General features: G+C 39.6%; 1 protein-coding gene across 1 annotated transcript; it reads left to right on the top strand.

The window, feature by feature from the left end:
- Window positions 1-3,460: 3,460 nt before the first annotated feature.
- LOC106091614 (fork head domain transcription factor slp1) lies at window positions 3,461-5,145 on the top strand. The gene has a single exon (XM_013258177.2). It carries the CDS (start codon window positions 3,612-3,614, stop codon window positions 4,653-4,655), a length of 1,044 nt encoding a protein of 347 aa, XP_013113631.2. The 5' UTR covers window positions 3,461-3,611; the 3' UTR covers window positions 4,656-5,145.
- The last annotated feature ends 15,849 nt before the right edge of the window (window positions 5,146-20,994 follow it).

Consider the following 20,994-nt stretch of genomic DNA (forward strand, 5'->3'; position numbering starts at 1 on the left):
AAAAAAAAAAAATAGTAAAATATATACCGTGTGAGAGATATCTCTTTGAAATGTGGAACGGTTAGAGTTGATGTGTTAGCGAGATCGTATGCAAAATTTCAAGGCCCTTGGTTGTTCGGGTGTCTTTTGGCCGAGTCCTAAAGTTGGTCACCTTGGCAATTCGAAAATTTGTTGATGCTGCCCAATCTTCGTTTGTGGTCCGATATCCAAATATTTTTTCTAGATAGTGCTCAAAACTTCTAACAAAAAAGTCGGCATAAAGTCTACAATATCTCCACTGGATTCGATACGCGACTTTTAATTTGTTTCTTCAATTTTGACCGAGACATGCTTCATATTTTGCAATTTTTTAAGGCATTTGTGGTTCAATTTTCATTTTTATGCATGATTTGGATTTGTTACAAAATTTACAACGACTGTTAATTCAGTTAAAAGTTATACAGTTTGGAAGTCAAAATATTTTAAAATAGTGTATTTTAGGCATTCATCATCTTTCCCACATGCTAACACTTGTTCTTCATAAGTTCGCTCGTAGCACTGTGTCCCGTTATGATACTGAAAGCGATACTGTTCTCCTTTTTCTTCATTTTAGTAATAGTGTCTTCTTCCCACAATCCGAATCTCCCCATAGGATTTTCGTCGTCCTACCGACAATTTCGCTGTGTTTGTCACCCACGCCCTTAACTCGTCAACCCAAAAAGCTTTGGGTTAACCAAATTTATTGGCGGCAGTCCTCTGTCCTTCCCCCTGCTTTCTCATTCCCCCTTAATTCGCTATGAACCGGCACCCAAACAATGCAGATAGTGGCATCCTCAGAGAAGGAGTTTATCTCCTTCTTACACTTCAAGTCTGTTCGTGACCCTACCGTTTTAGTTGTTATTGCCCAGATGGCCAGTTTACATTGCGTAAAGATAATCACACTCGACGGCCTTGCGTTAACACCACACGATCTCACACATTCCACGATCGTCCGGATTTCCGCCTGCAGGACCATATTATGGTCATGCAGTCTGAAGTAAAGATCTCACCCCCTGCATTCTCAATGTAGAACCCAAGGCTCACTCTCCCCTTTAACTTTGATCCATCCATGTAGCATGGACTTCCATGGACTGGCGATATCTGAGTTCCATCAATCCAAGATTGTGCCGCTGGTAGCAGTGGCTTGCACTCCACCTCTATTGTCGTCTCAGGTATCCGATCTCTTATATGCAGGCATATGCAAGTCTTACGAGCTCTGTAAAAACTCCGGAAATATTCCATCAGGTCCGGGTGACTTACTATAAATGGCTCGAAAGCTTCTCCAGGTCCAAAAGGGTCTCACTTTTAATATGAGTTTCTCTCATTTAATAATTTTTTTTCTTTTGCCCCTCTTATTTCCATATAAATATTATAAAGGGTGATTTTTTTGAGGTTAGGATTTTCATGCATTAGTATTTGACAGATCACGTGGGATTTCAGACATGGTGTCAAAGAGAAAGATGCTCAGTATGCTTTGAAATTTCATCATGAATAGACTTACTAACGAGCAACGCTTGCAAATCATTGAATTTTATTACCAAAATCAGTGTTCGGTTCGAAATGTGTTCAAATTTTGACAACTTTTGTTCAGCGATGAGGCTCATTTCTCCTCAAAAAAATCACCCTTTATATAAAATCAGAAGTCTCGTTCTCATTGTTCCTTCCCTACCGTTGCCTTAAATAATCACTTTTGTAACATTTGGTACTTTTTTTGGTACCCAAATTGTACTATGTTTTGGTACAACAAGATACATGACTCGAATCAATCAACCTAACCTAACTACGAATTTCCAATGAAAAATTAATATCAACAAGTCAAATCAAGATGTCGTCAGCAATTTTGGATTTTGATCCATACAAAAAGTATCACGAAGTTTTGTATTTCTTAAGAAAGTGGTGAATATTCAGAAAATGGGGTGTTACCCTGTTGAAATAACCAAAATAAAGGCATTGTATAAGTAACTATGGTATAATTTGTGCTTGAAATTTTAAGATTTTGTTGTGAACTTATTACTAAAATTTATCCATTTATATTTGAAATAAAAAATTAAAGATCATTTGGCCCAGCTGAACTTTATTTACTTCTTCGTAATAGATTTACAGATATTTAATAAAAGATTTCCCGATATTGAGTTCGTGTATTTAATTATCTTCCCTTAATCTACCAAAACTCTTTAAGACTCACCTTATTACCTGTAATTTGTGCTATTCTAATATCATTTGCAATATGATGCCAAAATTAACAAAAACAAACGGCGAAAGGTTTACCCAAGCAAAAAGAAAAAAATATCCAATAACAACCGCAACCAAGGCATACAATCTAATAAAATTACCCACTATAATATACTTGAAAAATTGCGCACTACACAAGGCTCTACTGAAAGAAGAAGGATGTTTATATGTGCGCTTTATTGAATTTTGGGGAAAAGTAGATTGAAAACCACCCTGTTTAGATTAATGCTAATAGATATTTTGACGCCGAAGCAACGAAATGTACAAAATAAACATTAAAACAATATTCACAATATACACCAACACTCAAGTAAAAGCAACAACAAAAAACCAAAACAACTGCCACAGCAAAGCACACACCCCAAAATCAAAATGAAATCCCCCCACTCCACAGGAAAAAAAACTCAACCAACCAAGAAAAATCTCAGTGCTGAAACATAGGAGTGCACACACACCATGTCACAGTGTGTGTAGTGTTGTGCTGAATTTAGTAAAGAGGAGACTTAATACTCTCACTCTCTCATTACCAGACGGCTCCAGCCAACCAACAACAATTCCCACATGCGCATAACTTGATTAAACTAAACAGCAACAAACATTAACACCCTTGTTAAATGTATACTCCACACCATAGAAGAGAGTAAGGGTTCTGCTCATAATCTCCATTGATATGCTGGCTGGGCTACATACTCTTACTCTCTCCTATACCGTTTGCTTTATCAAAATATTGTGTGGACTCTTTGCTATAAACCAAAACAAACAAAACACGAAATGCCAACCATGCCATAGCCACACTGTCGTATCAACGACAAGCCATTGGCCAGCAACAACAAAACACACAATACTGGCAGTAAACAAACACAATGTTAAGGGCGGAGTCTGTTTTTTTTTTATACTACGGGTAGCTAATGGCATATGTTTGTTTGTGGGTTGTTGATGCATGCACACATACATCTACACTCATATGGCTATGGCTCTACATTAGGTTGGCCTACCTACATTGAGTTCTGTTGTATGCCTTTGCCTTGCTTGGTTTCTTTGTTGGTGTTGTTGTTTTTCTTGTTTTTACTTGTGTGGATTGTATCCCTCAAGTAGTTGTAGCCTTTGTTGTGTAGACTTATCATGCTGAGAGGGATCGAGAGCTGGCTGGGTATAAATACCATGCTCAGAGCGTAGACAAGTCGTATTCTTCTCAGCTAGTTCGTCTTGTTAACATCTTTTGAGTTTTAGAAAAGAAAAAAACTGAAAAACTATAAAAGAGAAAAAAAACTTGAAATTTTCTTTACAAAAATAAATAAGAGAAATCTAAGACTTAAAAAAAAGAAAAATTGTTAAAAATTTTTGTGTATAAAAAAGAGACAATGGTTAAAAGTGTTTGCGAAATGGAATTCAAAAGCAACTTCTCCATCGATGCCATTTTGGCCAAAAATAACAACAACTCCACAAACCCCTCTGGAACAACCCAAAACCACTATCAGCAGTCGCCTTTGATGGCTCCTCAGCATACCTTCAACTCTCCCCAGCTGGCTCCGACTGTAATGATCAAACAAGAACCTGATGCCAAGGATGCCACTTTGTATGTTTGCGATGATGGCGATGATCTATCCGAGGAATTTGATAGTCCCAGCCGCACCAGTACCCCCATGAGCAGTGCTGCCGATTCTCTCTCTTCCGGTGAAGATAAATTGGAAGATGATCAGAGTTGTGACAGTGACGAGGACAAGGGCGAAGGCAAATCCGAAGGTGAGGGTGAAGACAAAAAGCCACCCTACAGCTATAATGCCCTGATCATGATGGCCATACAAAATAGCCCTGAGCAGAGATTGACTTTGAATGGCATCTATCAGTATTTGATTAACCGCTTCCCCTACTTCAAAATGAATAAGCGAGGCTGGCAAAACTCCATACGCCACAATTTGAGTTTGAACAAATGCTTTGCCAAAATTCCCCGCAGCTATGATGATCCCGGCAAGGGCAACTACTGGATCTTGGACCCCAGTGCTGAAGAGGTGTTCATTGGTGAGACCACCGGAAAACTGCGCCGCAAAAACCCAGGAGCCAATCGTGCCCGCTTGGCCGCCTATCGCCAGGCCATTTTCTCCCCCATGATGGGACGTTATGCTGCTGCCGCCGCTGCAGCTGCTGCCGGACCCTTCCCAGGAGCTTTGCCACCATTTGCCAATCCTAATTATGCCAATGCTGCTGCCGCTGCTGCCTTATATCAACGCATGAATGCCGCCTATGCTCCAGCTGCCTATGCCCCCCCAACAGCTGGCCCTCCACCACACGGCATGCCTGTGTACAATCAAATGCCCTCGGCCAATGCCATGTATCCTGCTGCCATGCCCATGACCGCCGAACTTTTCCATCGCATGCAGCTTTTGGGAAAATTCCCAGCCAGTTAAACATGGAACTCCAAGGTCAGGTTGAAAACAAACAAGATAAGGGAACGCTAAGCGTTTTTTGATTTATTCCACCGCATATGCAACGACCAAAGACGGTTTAAAGTCTTAGTTAGCTTGGCAAGGCAAGGCATTAGCAGGACTCTTAAGGGAACTCTGGGTTTTTAAGGAAGAGTTTCTCCACATTCCCAAACCACCCAAAACCAAATCAGCACAGGGCTGTTAGCCCTCTAGGGGCCGGGGGACAGTACCTAGAAAAAGGGGCAATAACGTACAATGCTTGGACAGCATTTACAATGAAAAGGCGGGCCTTCTATGGATCAGATCAGAAATCAATAAAACTGGTCATATAATCAAATTTAATAAAAAAAAATCTATTTTTTTATATGTACAAATTTTCTTCTTTAGTTTTGTTTTTAGTTTTAAGTTATAAGAGAAAAAAAGAAACATTTTTCATATGCATAGAAAATAAATTGATTTTATAAAACCTAAATTTTCCCTCAAAAAGGTGTTTTTATTTTCCACAAACTTGATTACCTATGATTTGGTCTTTCTTCTTAACAAAGAGAAAAAAAAACGATTTGTCAATTTGCTGCCCCGACAGGCATTGTTACATCTTCTTAACACTAATAATGCAGGAAAATGTCTTAATTATGGCCCACACTTTTGGCGGCTAGGCCTTTGATCCCTTTGCAAGACATGGCTGGAGAGAGAGATTGAGCTCTTCCTCTGCCATGAAGAAAAATTAAAGAAAAACAAAAACGAAACATGTGTTGTGACAAATGTGTATTCCAACATTAGAGACATACTAAAAACACGAAATGAAATCATTCCCAGCACCAAATGCTATGCTTTTTACCGACTTTCAAGGCCCCCCGTTGACCAGCCACAGCAGCAGCATCAGCAGCAGTAGTGAATTGCCCAAAGAAATAACTGCAGGCTGCCCCGGTCTGCCATATTTGGATAAAAGGCACACTCAGTCAGTCATTTGGTAAAATAAGACATCTCAACGTTTGAGCCCAACTTGAAACGTTGACGCGCATTTGTTTCCATTTGCCCTTAGCTCCGTGAGGTTCATTGTGCTGCACAACATTGCACCACAGGATCTATGAAAACATACAGCCACAGGTATCTTGGCTCTACTCGATTCGGCTCAGTTTGAAGATTTTGTGCCTTAGATAGGCAGCTAAAGAGCGTTAGAAGCATTGAAAAAAAAAGAGATATTTTTAAAAGAAATTACACGCATATTTCTATTCAAAATTGTTCGATTTCTGTTTTGTTTCAAAGGAGAAATTCAAAGTGAAAGCGTGACAGTGGGACCTCATTTGGTCATTACACCACTACGACACCACTGTGGTACAGGGTATTATTTTATTTGTTTGTAACACCCAGAAGGAAGAGAGATAGACCCATTGATAAGTATGCCGATCGACTCAGAATCACTTTCTGATTCGATTTAGCTAAGTCCATCTGTCTGTCCGTCCGTCCGTCTGTCTGTCCGTCCGTTCATGTCCATGTCCATGTTAATTTGTGCACAAAGTACAGGTCGCTGTTTTCATCCGATCGTCTTCAAATTCGGTACAGGCATGTTTTTCGGCCTAGAGACGAAGCCTATTGAAATTGGAACAAATCGGTTCAGATTTGGATATAGCTCTCATATATATGTTCGTCCGATTTGCTGTAATACTGCAATAAAATGGTCATTTGTTAACCGATTTTCCTGTGTTTTGCTGGGAAAGATTTTCTCTTGACTCTCGACATTACTAGTGAATTTCATAGAAATCGGTTCAGATTTAGATATAGCTGCCATATATGTATATCGCCCGATTTTCACTCCTAGAGCCACTGCAAGCGCACTTATTGACCAATCTTGCCAAAACTTCGTACAACGCTTTCTTCGATGACTGTCACAGTATCTGAGAAGTTTGCTCGAAATCGGTTGAGATTTGGATATAGCTCTCATATATATGTTCGTCCGATTTGCAGTAATACTGCAATAAAATGGTCATTTGTTAACCGATTTCCCTGTGTTTTGCTAAGAAAGATTTTCTCTTGACTCTCGACATTACTAGTGAATTTCATAGAAATCGGTTCAGATTTAGATATAGCTGCCATATATGTATATCGCCCGATTTTCACTCCTAGAGCCACTGCAAGCGCACTTATTGACCAATCTTGCCAAAACTTCGTACAACGCTTTCTTCGATGACTGTCACAGTATCTGAGACGTTTGCTCGAAATCGGTTCAGATTTAGATATAGCTCCCATATATATGTTTGTCCGATTTGCAGTAATACTGCATTAAAATGGTCTTTTGTTAACCGATTTCCCTGTGTTTTGCTAAGAAAGATTTTCTCTTGACTCTCGACATTTGTGGTGAATTTCATAGAAATCGGTTCAGATTAAGATATAGCTGCCATATATGTATATCGCCCGATTTTCACTCCTAGAGCCACTGCAAGCGCATTTTCTGACCAATCTTGTCAAAACTTCGTACAACGCTTTCTTCGACGACTGTCACAGTATCTGAGAAGTTTGTTCGAAATCGGTTCAGATTTAGATATAGCTCCCACATATATGTTTGTCCGATTTGCAGTAATACTGCATTAAAATGGTCTTTTGTTAACCGATTTCCCTGTGTTTTGCTAAGAAAGATTTTCTCTTGACTCTCGACATTTCTGGTGAATTTCATAGAAATCGGTTCAGATTAAGATATAGCTGCCATATATGTATATCGCCCGATTTACACTCCTAGAGCCACTGCAAGCGCATTTTCTGACCAATCTTGCCAAAACTTCGTACAACGCTTTCTTCGACGACTGTCACAGTATCTGAGAAGTTTGTTCGAAATCGGTTCAGATTTAGATATAGCTCCCACATATATGTTTGTCCGATTTGCAGTAATACTGCATTAAAATGGTCTTTTGTTAACCGATTTCCCTGTGTTTTGCTAAGAAAGATTTTCTCTTGACTCTCGACATTTCTGGTGAATTTCATAGAAATCGGTTCAGATTAAGATATAGCTGCCATATATGTATATCGCCCGATTTACACTCCTAGAGCCACTGCAAGCGCATTTTCTGACCAATCTTGCCAAAACTTCGTACAACGCTTTCTTCGACGACTGTCACAGTATCTGAGAAGTTTGCTCGAAATCGGATTAGATTTAGATATAGCTCCCATATATATGGGTTGCCCAAAAAGTAATTGCGGATTTTTCATATAGTCGGCGTTGACAAATTTTTTCACAGCTTGTGACTCTGTAATTGCATTTTTTCTTCTGTCAGTTATCAGCTGTTACTTTTAGCTTGCTTTAGAAAAAAAGTGTAAAAAAAGTATATTTGATTAAAGCTCATTCTAAGTTTTATTAAAAATGCATTTACTTTCTTTTAAAAAATCCGCAATTATTTTTTGGGCAACCCAATATGTTCGTCCGATTTGCAGTTATATTGCAATAAAATGGTCTTTTGTTAACCGATTCTCTCGAAATTCGGTAGGAAGAATTTTCTTATGATTCTCGAAATTACAGGCGAATTGCATAGAAATCGGCCCAGATTTAGATATAGCTGTCATATATGAATTCAAGATTACGTTCAAATTTCCGCGCAAATCGGATACTCAGTGCGCCCTCTTGAGGTCTTAGAAGTCAAATCGGAAGATCGGTTTTTATTTGAGCTACATTAGGTTAAGATCTGATGTGGATCATACATGACTCTATCCTTGGAAGTCATCACAAAACACCACGTGCCAAATTTTAGACAAATTAGATAAATATTGCTCCCTGAGCTCAACCTACCTCGATTTTAATAAGACTTTGCGTACATATTGGGACCAGTGCTGCCGTTTTTGATAGGTTCCAGGTAGGTTTTTCTTCTTAGTAGGCTGACCTCAATTTTTGATAGGTTTTTCCCCCACATATAAATACTAAGTTAACTACTGAAAAAATCAATTCTTGTCCTTTCTGCGCACAAAACCATGGATGTCGAAGGACCAAAGACTGTTACAACGGGTCTCACTGTTTTTAATTTCGCAAAAAAGGACGTAACTTTTGATATTGACTGTGACTGGTACGAGTGTCTTCCAAATTTCATAAATTCTGAATAGGAAATGCGGCTTAGAGCCTTCAATCGGTTAATAGGACTAGGTGGCAGCCGCATACAAATATGTTGAGGGATCCATGCAAATCACTGCAGCGACATAAAGTGGTAGTTAAAGCGCAATCTGCGCAACCAATTTTGATTAAATTTTGCACACCTATTGAAACGTTAAATAAGACATCTCACACTAAAGTTTGTAAAGATCGAATCCAAATTTTGGCTTCATCATATATATGGGAGCTATATCTAAATCTGATCCGATTTGGGACGTCAAATAAAACATTTCAATTTTGTATGGATCGGACAAAAATTGTGGCATCTACAGTCTTAGAAGACCATGGTGGATACTATGATAGCTATAGGTTTGCCCAAAAAGTAATTGCGGATTTCTCATATAGTCGGCGTTGACAAATTTTTTCACAGCTTGTGACTCTCTAATTGCATTCTCTCTTCTGTCAGTTATCAGCTGTTACTTTTAGCTTGCTTTAGAAAAAAAGTGTAAAAAAAGTATATTTGATTAAAGTTCATTCCAAGTTTTATTAAAAATGCATTTACTTTCTTTTAAAAAACCGCAATTACTTTTTGGGCAACCCAATATATCTGAATCTGGGGTGACTTGGGGATGTTGGAAACCAAGCAACGATTCTGATTGTTTTTGAAATAGCAAAATCAAGGCTTATCTTGGCCTTCCTTCATCTCAAATGTGGACACAAACCTACCCGCGGAGTCGTCAGGGTAGCTACCTTTAACATCCGTTAGCGGTAGTGAGTCAAAATGTGCCACAAGTTCACCTGTAGATCGATAAAAACATGAGTTGGGGCTTCGGGTTAGAAGCGCGTCACCCAGAATACTCGAAGAAATTACTATGAACAAGTAAAAGCGTGCTAAGTTCGGCCGGGCCAAATCTTATATACCCTCCACCATGGATCGCATTTGTCGAGTTCTATTCCCGATATCTCTTTTCAGGCGAACAAAAGATAAATGAAAAGAATTGCTATGCTATTAAAGCTATATCACGTTTTGGTCCAATTCGTATCATAATTGAATTGAAAGGAGACAATAGCAGAAATTATTGCGCAAAATTTCAGTCAATTCCAAAAAGAATTGCGCCCTTAAGATGCTCAAGAAGTAAAATTGGGAGATCGGTTTAAATGGGAGCTGTATCAGGCTATAGACTGAATCAGACCATATTTAACCAGTATGTTAAAAGAACCGTTGTACCAAAATTCAGCCAAATCGGATAATAATTGCACCCTCTAGAGGCTCAAAGAATCAAGACCCCAGATCGGTTCGTATGACAGCTATATCAGGTTATTGACCGATTTAAACCATATTTGGCACAGTTCTTAAAAGTCATAACAAAACATGTCATTCAAAACTTCAGCCACATCGGATAAGAATTGCGCCCTCTAGAGGCTCAAGATCCCAGATGGGTTTGTATGGCAGCTATATCAGGTTATGAACCTATTTAAACCATATTTGACACAGTTGTTGAAAGTCATAAAAAAACACCTCATGCCAAATTTCAGCCAAATCGGATAGGAATGTAGCCCTCTAGAGGCTCAAGATGTCAAGACCCCAGATCGGTTTATATGGCAGCTATATCAGGTTATGAACCTATTTAAACCATATTTGACACAGTTGTTGAAAGTCATAAAAAACACCTCATGCCAAATATCAGCCAAATCGGATAAGAATTGCGCCCTCTAGAGGCTCAAGAATTCAAGATCCCAGATGGGTTTGTATGGCTGCTATATCAGGTTATCGACCGATTTAAACCATACTTGGCACAGTTGTTGAAAGTCATAACTAAACACCTCATGCCAAATTTCAGCCAAATCGAATAATAATTAGGCCCTCTAGAGGCTCAAGAATTCAAGATCCCAGATGGGTTTGTATGGCAGCTATATCAGGTTATGCACCAATTTAAACCATACTTGGCACAATTGTTTGAAGTCGTATTGAAACTACAGCTACATCGGATAGGAATTGCGCCATCTATAGGCTCAAGAAGTCAAGACTCATGATCGGTTTATATGGCAGCTATATCAAAACATGGACTGAAATGGCCCATTTACAATCCCAACCGACCTACGCTAATAAGAAGTATTTGTGCAAAATCGAGCGGCTAGCTTTACTTCTTTGAAAGTTTGCGTGCTTTCGACAGACAGACAGACGGATAGACGGACATGGCTAGATCGACTTAAAATGTCATAACGATCAATTATGGGGTCTTATTCGCATCTTTCGAGGAGTTACAAACAGAATGACGAAATTAGTATACCCCTATCCCCTATGATGGAGGGTATACAAATCAATGAAAATTAAAGGCGGATCACCCCCTATGTTAGCACCTCCGCAAACGTTTTAAGGACATGATTTGAGTACCTGCACCTAGAATGTCCACACTCTTTATTGAGAGGCTACAGTATACGCACTTGCGGATGTATTGGAGAAATACAGGGCAGACATTACTGCCATGCAGGAAGTGCGATGGCTTGAGAAGAGCTCCACAACACCACCGAGAGGTGAAACCCCATATTTTGGCTGCCATGAAACGAGGCATGAATTTGGCTATGGATTTGTGGTTAGTCGGAGACTGAAACACCTTGTCTCCAGTTTCATCCGGTGGATGAGAGGCAAGCCACAGTCCGCATAAAGGCCAAATTCTTCAACATCAGAATTATTAGTGTTCTTGCCCCTACGGAAGTACAGACTAAGGATATTTTCTATGAGCGCCAAAAAAGAGAATATGACCGCAGTCCCGCCTGTGGCATTAAAATCGTTCTGGGAGATTTTAATGCGAAAAAAGGAGAAGGAAATTATCTTTGGCCCCACAGTCTGAAAATTTAGCCTACACGAAGAAACTGCCGATAATGGATTGAGGCCAATAGACTTCTCCACTGCAATGAACAGGGTAGTTCAGGTCAGGGATGGAAAATACAAATTTTAAAACGATGGTAAAAAAGTACTTTTTGGGCCGAAAGGAATTTTAGTAAAGAAAAAATTTTGGTTCTCAGACCAAACTTTTTTTAGAGTCATTTATATATGACTCTAAACGAAGACGAAGACGGCCACCGTTGCGCAGAGGTTAGCATATTTGTGAAGTATATAGCCAAATATCTCCAACAAGTGGTATCGCTAGGGGGGAGGAGTATCCCTTAGTACCTCAATGGAAGCCAAAGACGAAGGGTTTGCGATATATGCAAGATAAACATATATCGGTGATGGTTGGACGAATTTGTGATTGTATAATGATGGTTACCCAAAAACACAAATCAGATATTCAATGTGAAGTAACTAGGGGAAACGCCCACCCTAAAACCCCCAAACGGACATATAGATCGGAACAATATGGGACTTAAATGAAATATATTTAGAGTACACATGCATTTATACCATAGAATCAATGTTACTTGTAGCGTACTCACATCATGAAATGAATGTCAAAACCAAAAAGAATGGTTATTTTGTACAAACACTTAAATGTAAGAGATATTTTTATGTATTAGTCGTAAGTGTATTGAAAATATTGATTTTGGGGAACCATCGAAAGATGCCGGCAGAACCGATTATTTACTATAAAGTGTATTGAAAATATTGATTTTGGGGAACCATCGAAAGATGCCGGTAGAACCGATTATTTACTATAAACTCGATGGCATTCCTCCAAAGAGATATTCAATAAAGCAATGTCATCAGGCATATATTTCCTTGCTCCAAGCCAAGTCTTTTTTTATTTAATACAGATATCTGGGACGAGCACGAATCCCATATAGAATTTGGAGGCCAAGTATCAGGGGTCCGTGTCACTCCCAAAGCTTTCTATAGGCTAAATAAGTCAAATAAGGCGACTTGTGCGTGAGGCATCTGTTTCTAAATTTGCAGGGATATTGCCCCCTTATGATATCCAAGCGATTTGCATAACGGCAATCGGATGGACTTGATTCGATCGGCTAACAAGTGATTATCCCCATTTTATCATGAGAAATACTCGCCTCTTAAGACAAAAAAGGTTCAAACACATCCCAGTTGTTTGAAAAATTCTTAGTGATTGAAAAGGTACTAAATCCTTCGCGGGGGTACTACGGTACTCTTCGGGTGGAAAAAGTACTAAGGTACCGACTTTTCCATCCCTGGTACAGGTAGCAGCACCAGATTCCAAAATCGAAGGATTCACATGGCCACAAGGTTGTCATGTTGCTATAGATGGAAGGCATTCAACCAACGAGTTAGTTAAGGATTTATCCCATGGGTGAACATCGATTCGAATCATAACCTTGTTGCAGCAAAGGTTCGCACACATCTGAGTGTGGCGAGAAACAAACGATCTGACTTTGCTTAGAAGCTCAACATCGAAAAGCTGCAAACACAACAGATGGCAACAGCATATTCCATTCGGCTGACCCAATTGCTTGAAGACTATCGGTTCAAAACGTGATACAGCTGCCATATAAAACGATCTCCCGATTAGACTTCTTCAGCTTCTAGAGGAATCAATTCTTATCGCAAGCGTTGAAATTTAGCACGATGTGTTTTCTTATCACTTCCAACAACTTTCTCAAGTACGGGAAAGTAATCTGACAACCTATCTTCAGATTTGACTTCTTGTGCCTCTAGAAAGCGCAATTACCACCCGATTTGCTTCTATCAACTGTGCCAAGAATGATTCAAATCTGTTCATAACATCAACTAAAGCGATATCCCGATATGACTTCATGAGCTTCTAGAGGGCGCTATTTTTATCCGAAATTTCGCACTTTGCATATTGTTATGATTTCCGCCTGTATTTAAATCCTGAAATATCAGAAAAAAGTTTGCGGCAGTGGTTCTTTCCACCTTATGCTGGCAAAACTGAGAGGTATTTACCTTAGGTTCGGTACTATAGTAGCATCGCTCTGCGATTAGCCGTTCCACCGACGTTGAAAATTATTTTCTAGTGTTTTTACCGGGATTTGATGATCAGCCAGAAGGATTGCAAGAGCTACCAATGCCAATCCAGAAAAATTCACAGTTTGGTTCGGTTTATGGGCTGGTGGCATCATTGGACCGTACTTCTTCAAAGATGATGCGAATCGTAACCCAACTGTAAATGGTGAGTGCTACCGTGAAATGATATCCAACTTTTTTTTTGTCCAAAATGCAAGACCTTGACTTGCATGACATATGGTTTCAACAAGTCGGTGCCAGATGTCACACGCACGCGTGTAACAATGGACTTATTTAGAGGCGAGTTCGATGAACACTTTATTCCACGCTCGGGAAAATGTTGGAAAGAGTATGCCAAAATTTAACTAAGCGGATGGACCATTTGAGGTGCAGTCGCGGCCAACTTTTGCACGAAATAATCTTTAAACATTAAATTTATGGGCCGTACTATCGATTCAAATAAAGATTTCATGACTTTTTCTGAATTTTATGTTTTGTTTTTAACTTTCCTATTGTTCTTATCCCACAATCCTTTAAAACTTATTTTGTCCTCTTGATTGCCTATTCGTAGTATTCTAAGATGTTTATTCCAAAAAGTTTGTCTTGCCGGCTTCTTGGTCGAACAAACCGCCTTGTAGGTTCGATTGATATCATTCCATATTCTCTGGTTTACACCAAGGCCTCGATGTCCTCTATATTCAAATATTTATAGGAACGTAACGAAATCTTCTTCCAATTGACGCACTAAAGCACTCGCATTGAGTTTCTAATAACTCACTTTTATGCTGCCTTCACTCAAGTAATATGTCCGAGAAGTCTTCTTCTTCCAGCCGTACATCCAGAGATTGTTTAGCCCTGGATGTTGCCTAAGACCAGGTCCAAAAAATCATTCCTCTTTGAAATCCACGTGTGGTGTTATATATAAACAGAACAAAAATAATTCCAGGACACTCCGCTCGGAGGTTTGTGTCCAAGATTATAATGGGCGTTATTGTCACAAGCCAGTATTAAATCTTCTTTTCCTTAGAATCATGTACAAGGTCCATTAACCCAATTGGAAATGACAAGAAAGATGGAATATAACTCGCATATATGGTCCGGAGCTCCAATATCATACCTGAAGCCGCTTGATCGTGTCCCGAAGCGGGCGTCGGTGTTGATTCGAGATGGTAGGGTATCCAACTCTATTGTTTCCCTTGAACATTGCCGAAATGTGGGCTGGGTGGCGCTGATCCATCGATTCTTCCACGGTATGTGTTCTTCGGAAATCAGTCTTCTGATTCCTGACTTGAGGTTGTTTGTCAGAAATGCAAGATATTCTAGAAGCGCACACCGGTTTGTAAACGATTGGCTAGCTGATCGGACCATGCACTACCGGGAGAATTCTTTTTCGCAAGGACGGTTCGTATGTGGAATCGACTTCCGGCAGATGCCTTTCCCGCTACTTATGAAATCCGGAAATTAAAATAAAAAAATGTCTAAAAGCACTACTCCCTGTTTCCCCCCTCCGATCCTTAACTATTCTCTGCAATGCAAGCACTGCAAATATAGATAACATCCCCAGCGTGTTGATTGATTGAGAAGAAAGAAAGGTACGGGAAGTTGGCGTTGAAGATGAAGAGCACCTCGCTACGGTTCGACATGAACATAACGGTCTGATTTATACTGTGAGCGCGTGTGGACTTTTCGTTCCCAAAACTGCTGTTGGTTAATGAACATTTGTGGTCGATCACATAACACCTGAGTGTTGATTCACTTTTATGAACCGATTAGGTCAATTTGTCCATGCTGTGCTTGGTTTTTTCTATGGTTGCATTTGATAAAATCTGTCTTCAAAGTTAAATTGTTTTCGCTATCATCAAGTCCCTTATTTTGCATCCTTTGACCTATGGCTCCAGAAAGGATATTTTTTTATTAAAGTCAAAAACATTTAAATTCAATATTTAAACCCCTGCCCGAATTCCTCTGTAAAAAGGCTTCACTGTACCTTAAATCATCTTTTCTGGTGGATAAACAAGAAAAAAAGACATCCTAGAAGAACACAAAACATTCCTTTTTTTCCCTGTCTTTGATGTTCAAGTAAATTGAGATGGACCAAAATGATGTGTTGGATTGTTCAATTTTTGGTTTTTTGTTGAACTTGGATTCTGTTTGTTTGTTGGCTGTTGGTTTTTTCGCTCTTTTTGTTTCTTTTACTTGTGTTGGGTAACACTTTTTGGCTATTGAAATAATGAGATCTCAATTTAAAACAGACGGCAGTCAACAGAGAGCCAAAAGACAACAACAAAGGAATCAGCCACAAATCAAGGCATTAGTAAGACGACGATTACAACAAAAGCCAGAGGAGGCTAAAATGTGTTGGCGTTTTTAAACAGTGTTGGTGGTGGTGGTGGTGGACGGGCGGCATTGGCCTTTTGATCATTTGTGATCAGTGTTTTTTTTTTTTTCTTAACTCAAAGAAAATAAAGAAATCCCAAAGTCCCAACTAAGAGAAGAGAAGGGGCGCAACTCTATAGAGTATCGGGCAGGAGTAAAAAAAAGCAATGATTTTGATAGAATTTCTTTTTCTAAACAATAATTGAAATATGTGTGAACTACCCAAAATATTGATCATCAATATTCATGAGCTAGATAGACGCATGGACAGACGCACCATCTCTAGTTGAGCATCAGCTATGCTTTGTTAGAGAACAGTGATGTTGCTGCTCATCATCATTTTTGGCTTCATCACCAGGGGCTATGAAACTATTGTCCACAACCAAACAACAAAATACGGTTATAGTGCACATTGGGATAGATCAACACTATAATGGATAAACAAAAACATTAAAATTTAAACGAATTTGTGATTTGAGCTTATAGCCTAATATGGTACCAAAGACCTGATGTTGCAATGGCCAGTGAGGACTCCTATCACAAGTGCGAGGTCATGTTTCCTCAGCTCCATGATTAGTGACATAATGTTGAGCGAAATACACGGCCACATGAACTTTCCCACTCTATAACCCACAGTGCCAGCCCACGCCTCATAAGCGGGGTCGTCGTAGAAAGCATTCACCCTACCAAGACGCTCTCACAGGGAAGATTTCCCTGATTCCATAGCTCTAACGGCGGCAATCAGCGAACGGTGGCAAGCTCGTCAGTAGCCTAGTTCCCCATCACCCCTTAATGTCCCGGAATCCAGCCGAGCTTGACAGCCTTTACCACGGTTCAAAAAAACCTTTAGTTTTAGTTTTTTATACCCACCACCATAGGATAGGGGGTATATTCATGTAGTCATTCCGTTTGCAACATATCGAAATATCCATTTCCGACTCTACGAAGTATATCCTTGATCGTCATAAAATTCTAAATCGATCTAACAATGCCCACATGTCTGACAACCCACCCGTCTGTTGTAATCACGCTATAACTTTCAAAAACTGAGAGATTGCGCTGAAATTTTGCAGAGACCCGTTTTTCTTTTATACGCAGTTTAATACGCCATTTGGATATAGCTGCCATATACACCCATCTGCCGATTTTGGATCTTGAGCCCGTAACTGCTGCATTTGTTAACCGCTTTCCGTGAAACTCGTAAGAGTGGGTTGTATTAAGCATCCCGACATCCCAACTGAAAATGGTTCAGATCGGACCGTACATAGCTGTCATATAGACCGGTCCGGTTATTTGGGGTCTTTAACCTATAAATGCCTTATTTAATATCCGACTTCGCTGGTAAAGAAAAGGTGTTGGACAAGGCCTACCGTTGTTTGAACCGGAAATGGTCCAGATCGGACCAGATTTTGACTTTGCTGCTATATAGACCGATCCGACTATTTTGGGTCTAAAAGCTTTAAATGCCTTAATTATGCCCGATTTCCTAAACTATGCGTCCTTAAATACACCCTATACCCGTCCCTCTAGGACGCATAGCTTAGGAGATACAGTCACTTTAAGTTTTAAAAGTAAAATTTCGATTTTTAATGGATTTTAGATGAAATTTCGATTCGAATTTTTGTATGGAGTCACGAATGAAGGCCCATTTCTATCTAGGGCGCATAGTTTAGGAGATACAGCCATTTAAAGTTTTCCAAATGAAATTTAGATTTTTAACGGATTTTTAATGTAGTTTTGAAGATTTTGATGGTGTCTCGAATTAAGGCCCATTTCCCTCTAAGACGCATTGTTTGGGAGATACAGCCATTTTAAGTTTTCCAAGTGCAATTTCGGTTTTTAATGGATTTTCGATGAAATTTGAAATTTTTGATGGTGTCACGAATTAAGGCCCATTTCCCTCTAGGACGCATAGTTTAGGAGATACAGCCATTTTAAGTTTTCAAAGTAAAATTTTGATTTTTAATGTATGGGGATATTAAACCATAAACTGTTGCATTTATTAACCAATCTCGATGAAATTCCGAACAGTTAGTTGTACTAAGCCACCCGACATTTTAACAGAAAATGGTCAAAATGAGACCAAATTTTGATACAGTTCTCATGTGGACCAATCCGCCGATTTAAGGTCTTAAGCCTAGAAAAACCTTATTTATTACCCGATTTCGCTGAAACTCGAAATTTACTTTCCCCCAATTGGACATTACAGAAAATTTATTCCTCTAGCCAAATTAAGAATAGAGTTCCAAACGCTTCGATCTTCTGCGTTTCTTCTTCTTCTAACAGCCAGTTTCGTATTCCATAATGGTTGCCTTCAAAAAGTCTGCTTTGCTGGAGCTTCTTCATCCACTCTGACAACATGACCTAGCCAACGCTTAAACGGTTGCGTTGGCTATGCGTTTAACTTCGCTATAATCGTTATACAACTCATAGACGCCCATATTCTCCATAAACGCAGACGTGTCCATATATTTTACGAAGCATTTTTCTCTCAAACACTCCAAGTACCCATGCTTCGGAGCCATTCATCATACTTCTCAACTACTTGCTTAGTCCAAAGTAGCGAGCAGAGCTCGGTTGGGATGCTTCTCCGTCATGTGTTATTCATAAGGATAGTCATCATCCAAAAAAAAACGGATCGCACGCCTTGTCAGCGTAGCGCCTCCGGTCTTAAATAGTTCAGGGGACAACCCATCGGCTTTTGATGCCTCAGTCGGGTCACTGCTACATGGATCTCATTCTGACTAAACACTCTATACCATAATCAGAGATTGGTTCTGCGGTATCTTCTTCGCTGCCATCCACAGCCAAATTCATGCCACTTGTTATGGCAGCTATTGTATAGTTCGTCCCCATATGGTGTTGTTGTGACGCCATTCACGGTCCATCGTATTTCCCGTAAGGCGGTAATATCTGCCATGTACTTTTCCAAAATATTCGCCAATGCGTATGCTACACTTTCTCTATGAAGAGTCCGGACATTTCAGATGCAGATCAACAAATCATTGTCCCTTTTCGTTGGCGTGGGTCGTCAACCTTAGGGGAGGTCCGATTTATGGCCTACACCATGAGATGGGGGTATATTAATTTCGTCATTCCGTTTGAAACACCTTGAAATATGGGTCTAAGAGCCCGTAAATCGATCTAGCCATGTCCGTCCGTCTGTCCGTTTGACGCAAGCACGCTAACTTTCGGAGGAGCAAAGCTAGCAGCTTGAAATTTTGCACAATACTTCTTATTAGTGTAGGTCAGTTGGTATTGTGAATGGGCCAAATCGGTCCATGTTCTGATATAGCTGCCATATAAACCGATCTTGGGTCTTGACTTCTTGAGCCTCTAGAGGGCGCAATTCTTATCCGATTTGGCTGACATTTTGCACATGGTGTTTTGAGATCACTTCTAACAACTGTGTTAGGTATGGTTCAAATCGGTTCATAACCTGATATAGCTGCCGTATATCAGGTTATGAACCGATGTCCCGATTAGACTTCTTGAGCTTCTAGAGCGCAATTCTTATCCGATGTGGCTGAAATTTTGCACATATCGTTGGGGAAGGACTTCCAACAACTGTGCCAAGTATGGTCTAATCCAGTCCATAACCTGATGTAGCCAACATATAAACCGATCTCTCGATTAGACTTCTTGAGCTTCTAGAGGGCGCAATTCTCAACCAATTTGGTTGAAATTGTGCATATGTCGTTTTAGTATAACTTCCAACGTCAGTGCCAAGTATAGTCTAAATCGGTTGATAACCTTATATAGCTGTCATATAAACCGATCTCCCAATTTGACACTCTGAGACCCTAGAGGGCGCAATTTGTACTCTATTTGCCTGAAATTTTTGGAGGTGGTATTTTTCTATGACTTCTAACAGCCATGAATAGTACGGTCCTTGACTTGATGTAGCTCATATGTATATTGAAAAAGTCATTCAAAAAACTTGACAAATGCGATCCATGGTGAAGGGTATATAAGATTCGGCCTGGCCTAACTTAGCACGCTTTTACTTTTTTTCTATTCTTTTGCCTGCCCAGCGCCCCGCATGGCTTTTGATAGATAGCACATGCATCCCTGGGTGTCGCCAGCCACTTGCTCTAAAATCCGACGCTCGCCTGCAGCCAGCCGCCCCCAACCTGGGAACAGACGCTGATTTTTTTCAAATATGGAAACCATCAAATGCAACCAAACACTAAAGCGGTTTCCAGAAATCTCTCGCCTAAGAATGTTGAAAAATTTTTTTGGCACGTTTTTTGGTTATAAAAAAATGACTGACATTCGGGAAGCCAATTTTCCCCACAAAACTTGACCTTATGTAACGTCTAACATCTTTTTAAGCTAGTTTCATGAGTGCAATTTACTCCAATCCATATTTCGATAAGATACCTCTTTCCTAACTCGAGCTAGATTTTTTTCTAAGTCTTCTCTATTCTGGGATATTTTTCTACCCATTCGTCGTTAATGGGTTAATTATTTAAAATTTTGCCTGTTATCACTATTCTCTAAATTCTATTTTACCAAATTTATTGTTTATCCAACCCAATGTGCGGCATCTCATTGCTTTCATTCTTCTTCACTGATCATAACTTCAGCTTAACTCTTCTGTTTTTCCCAAAACCCAAAAAACAAATCCTTACAAAGGCTTAATGCCCTATGGGAGAGAGTGTGAGCATGAGATTTAAATAATTTGGAATTGAAAATCGATTATTGTCGGTTTGTTACCTGATCATCTTGGTGATTATATTGGATTTATGATGAATATGCTCGTTGGTCCAAAGTGTGAAGCTTATTTCAGATTTACCAAGAGCTGGGAACAGTTAAATAGAAAAGGCTCTGGATATGAGCTGAAAAGTCAATCGGGGAAAGCTGAAGTTTAAATAAAGCCGAGGAGAATGTTTATCATAAAAGTTTAAATGTAGACTTTATGGAACCAGATCTAAGGA

This window comes from Stomoxys calcitrans, chromosome 3 (genome assembly GCF_963082655.1).
Source record: "Stomoxys calcitrans chromosome 3, idStoCalc2.1, whole genome shotgun sequence".
NCBI classification, from domain to species: Eukaryota; Metazoa; Arthropoda; class Insecta; order Diptera; family Muscidae; genus Stomoxys; species Stomoxys calcitrans.

Coding starts and splice junctions, on each gene's coding strand:
- LOC106091614 (XM_013258177.2), top strand. CDS start 3,612: ATGGTTAAAAGTGTTTGCGAAATGGAATTCAAAAGCAACTTCTCCATC.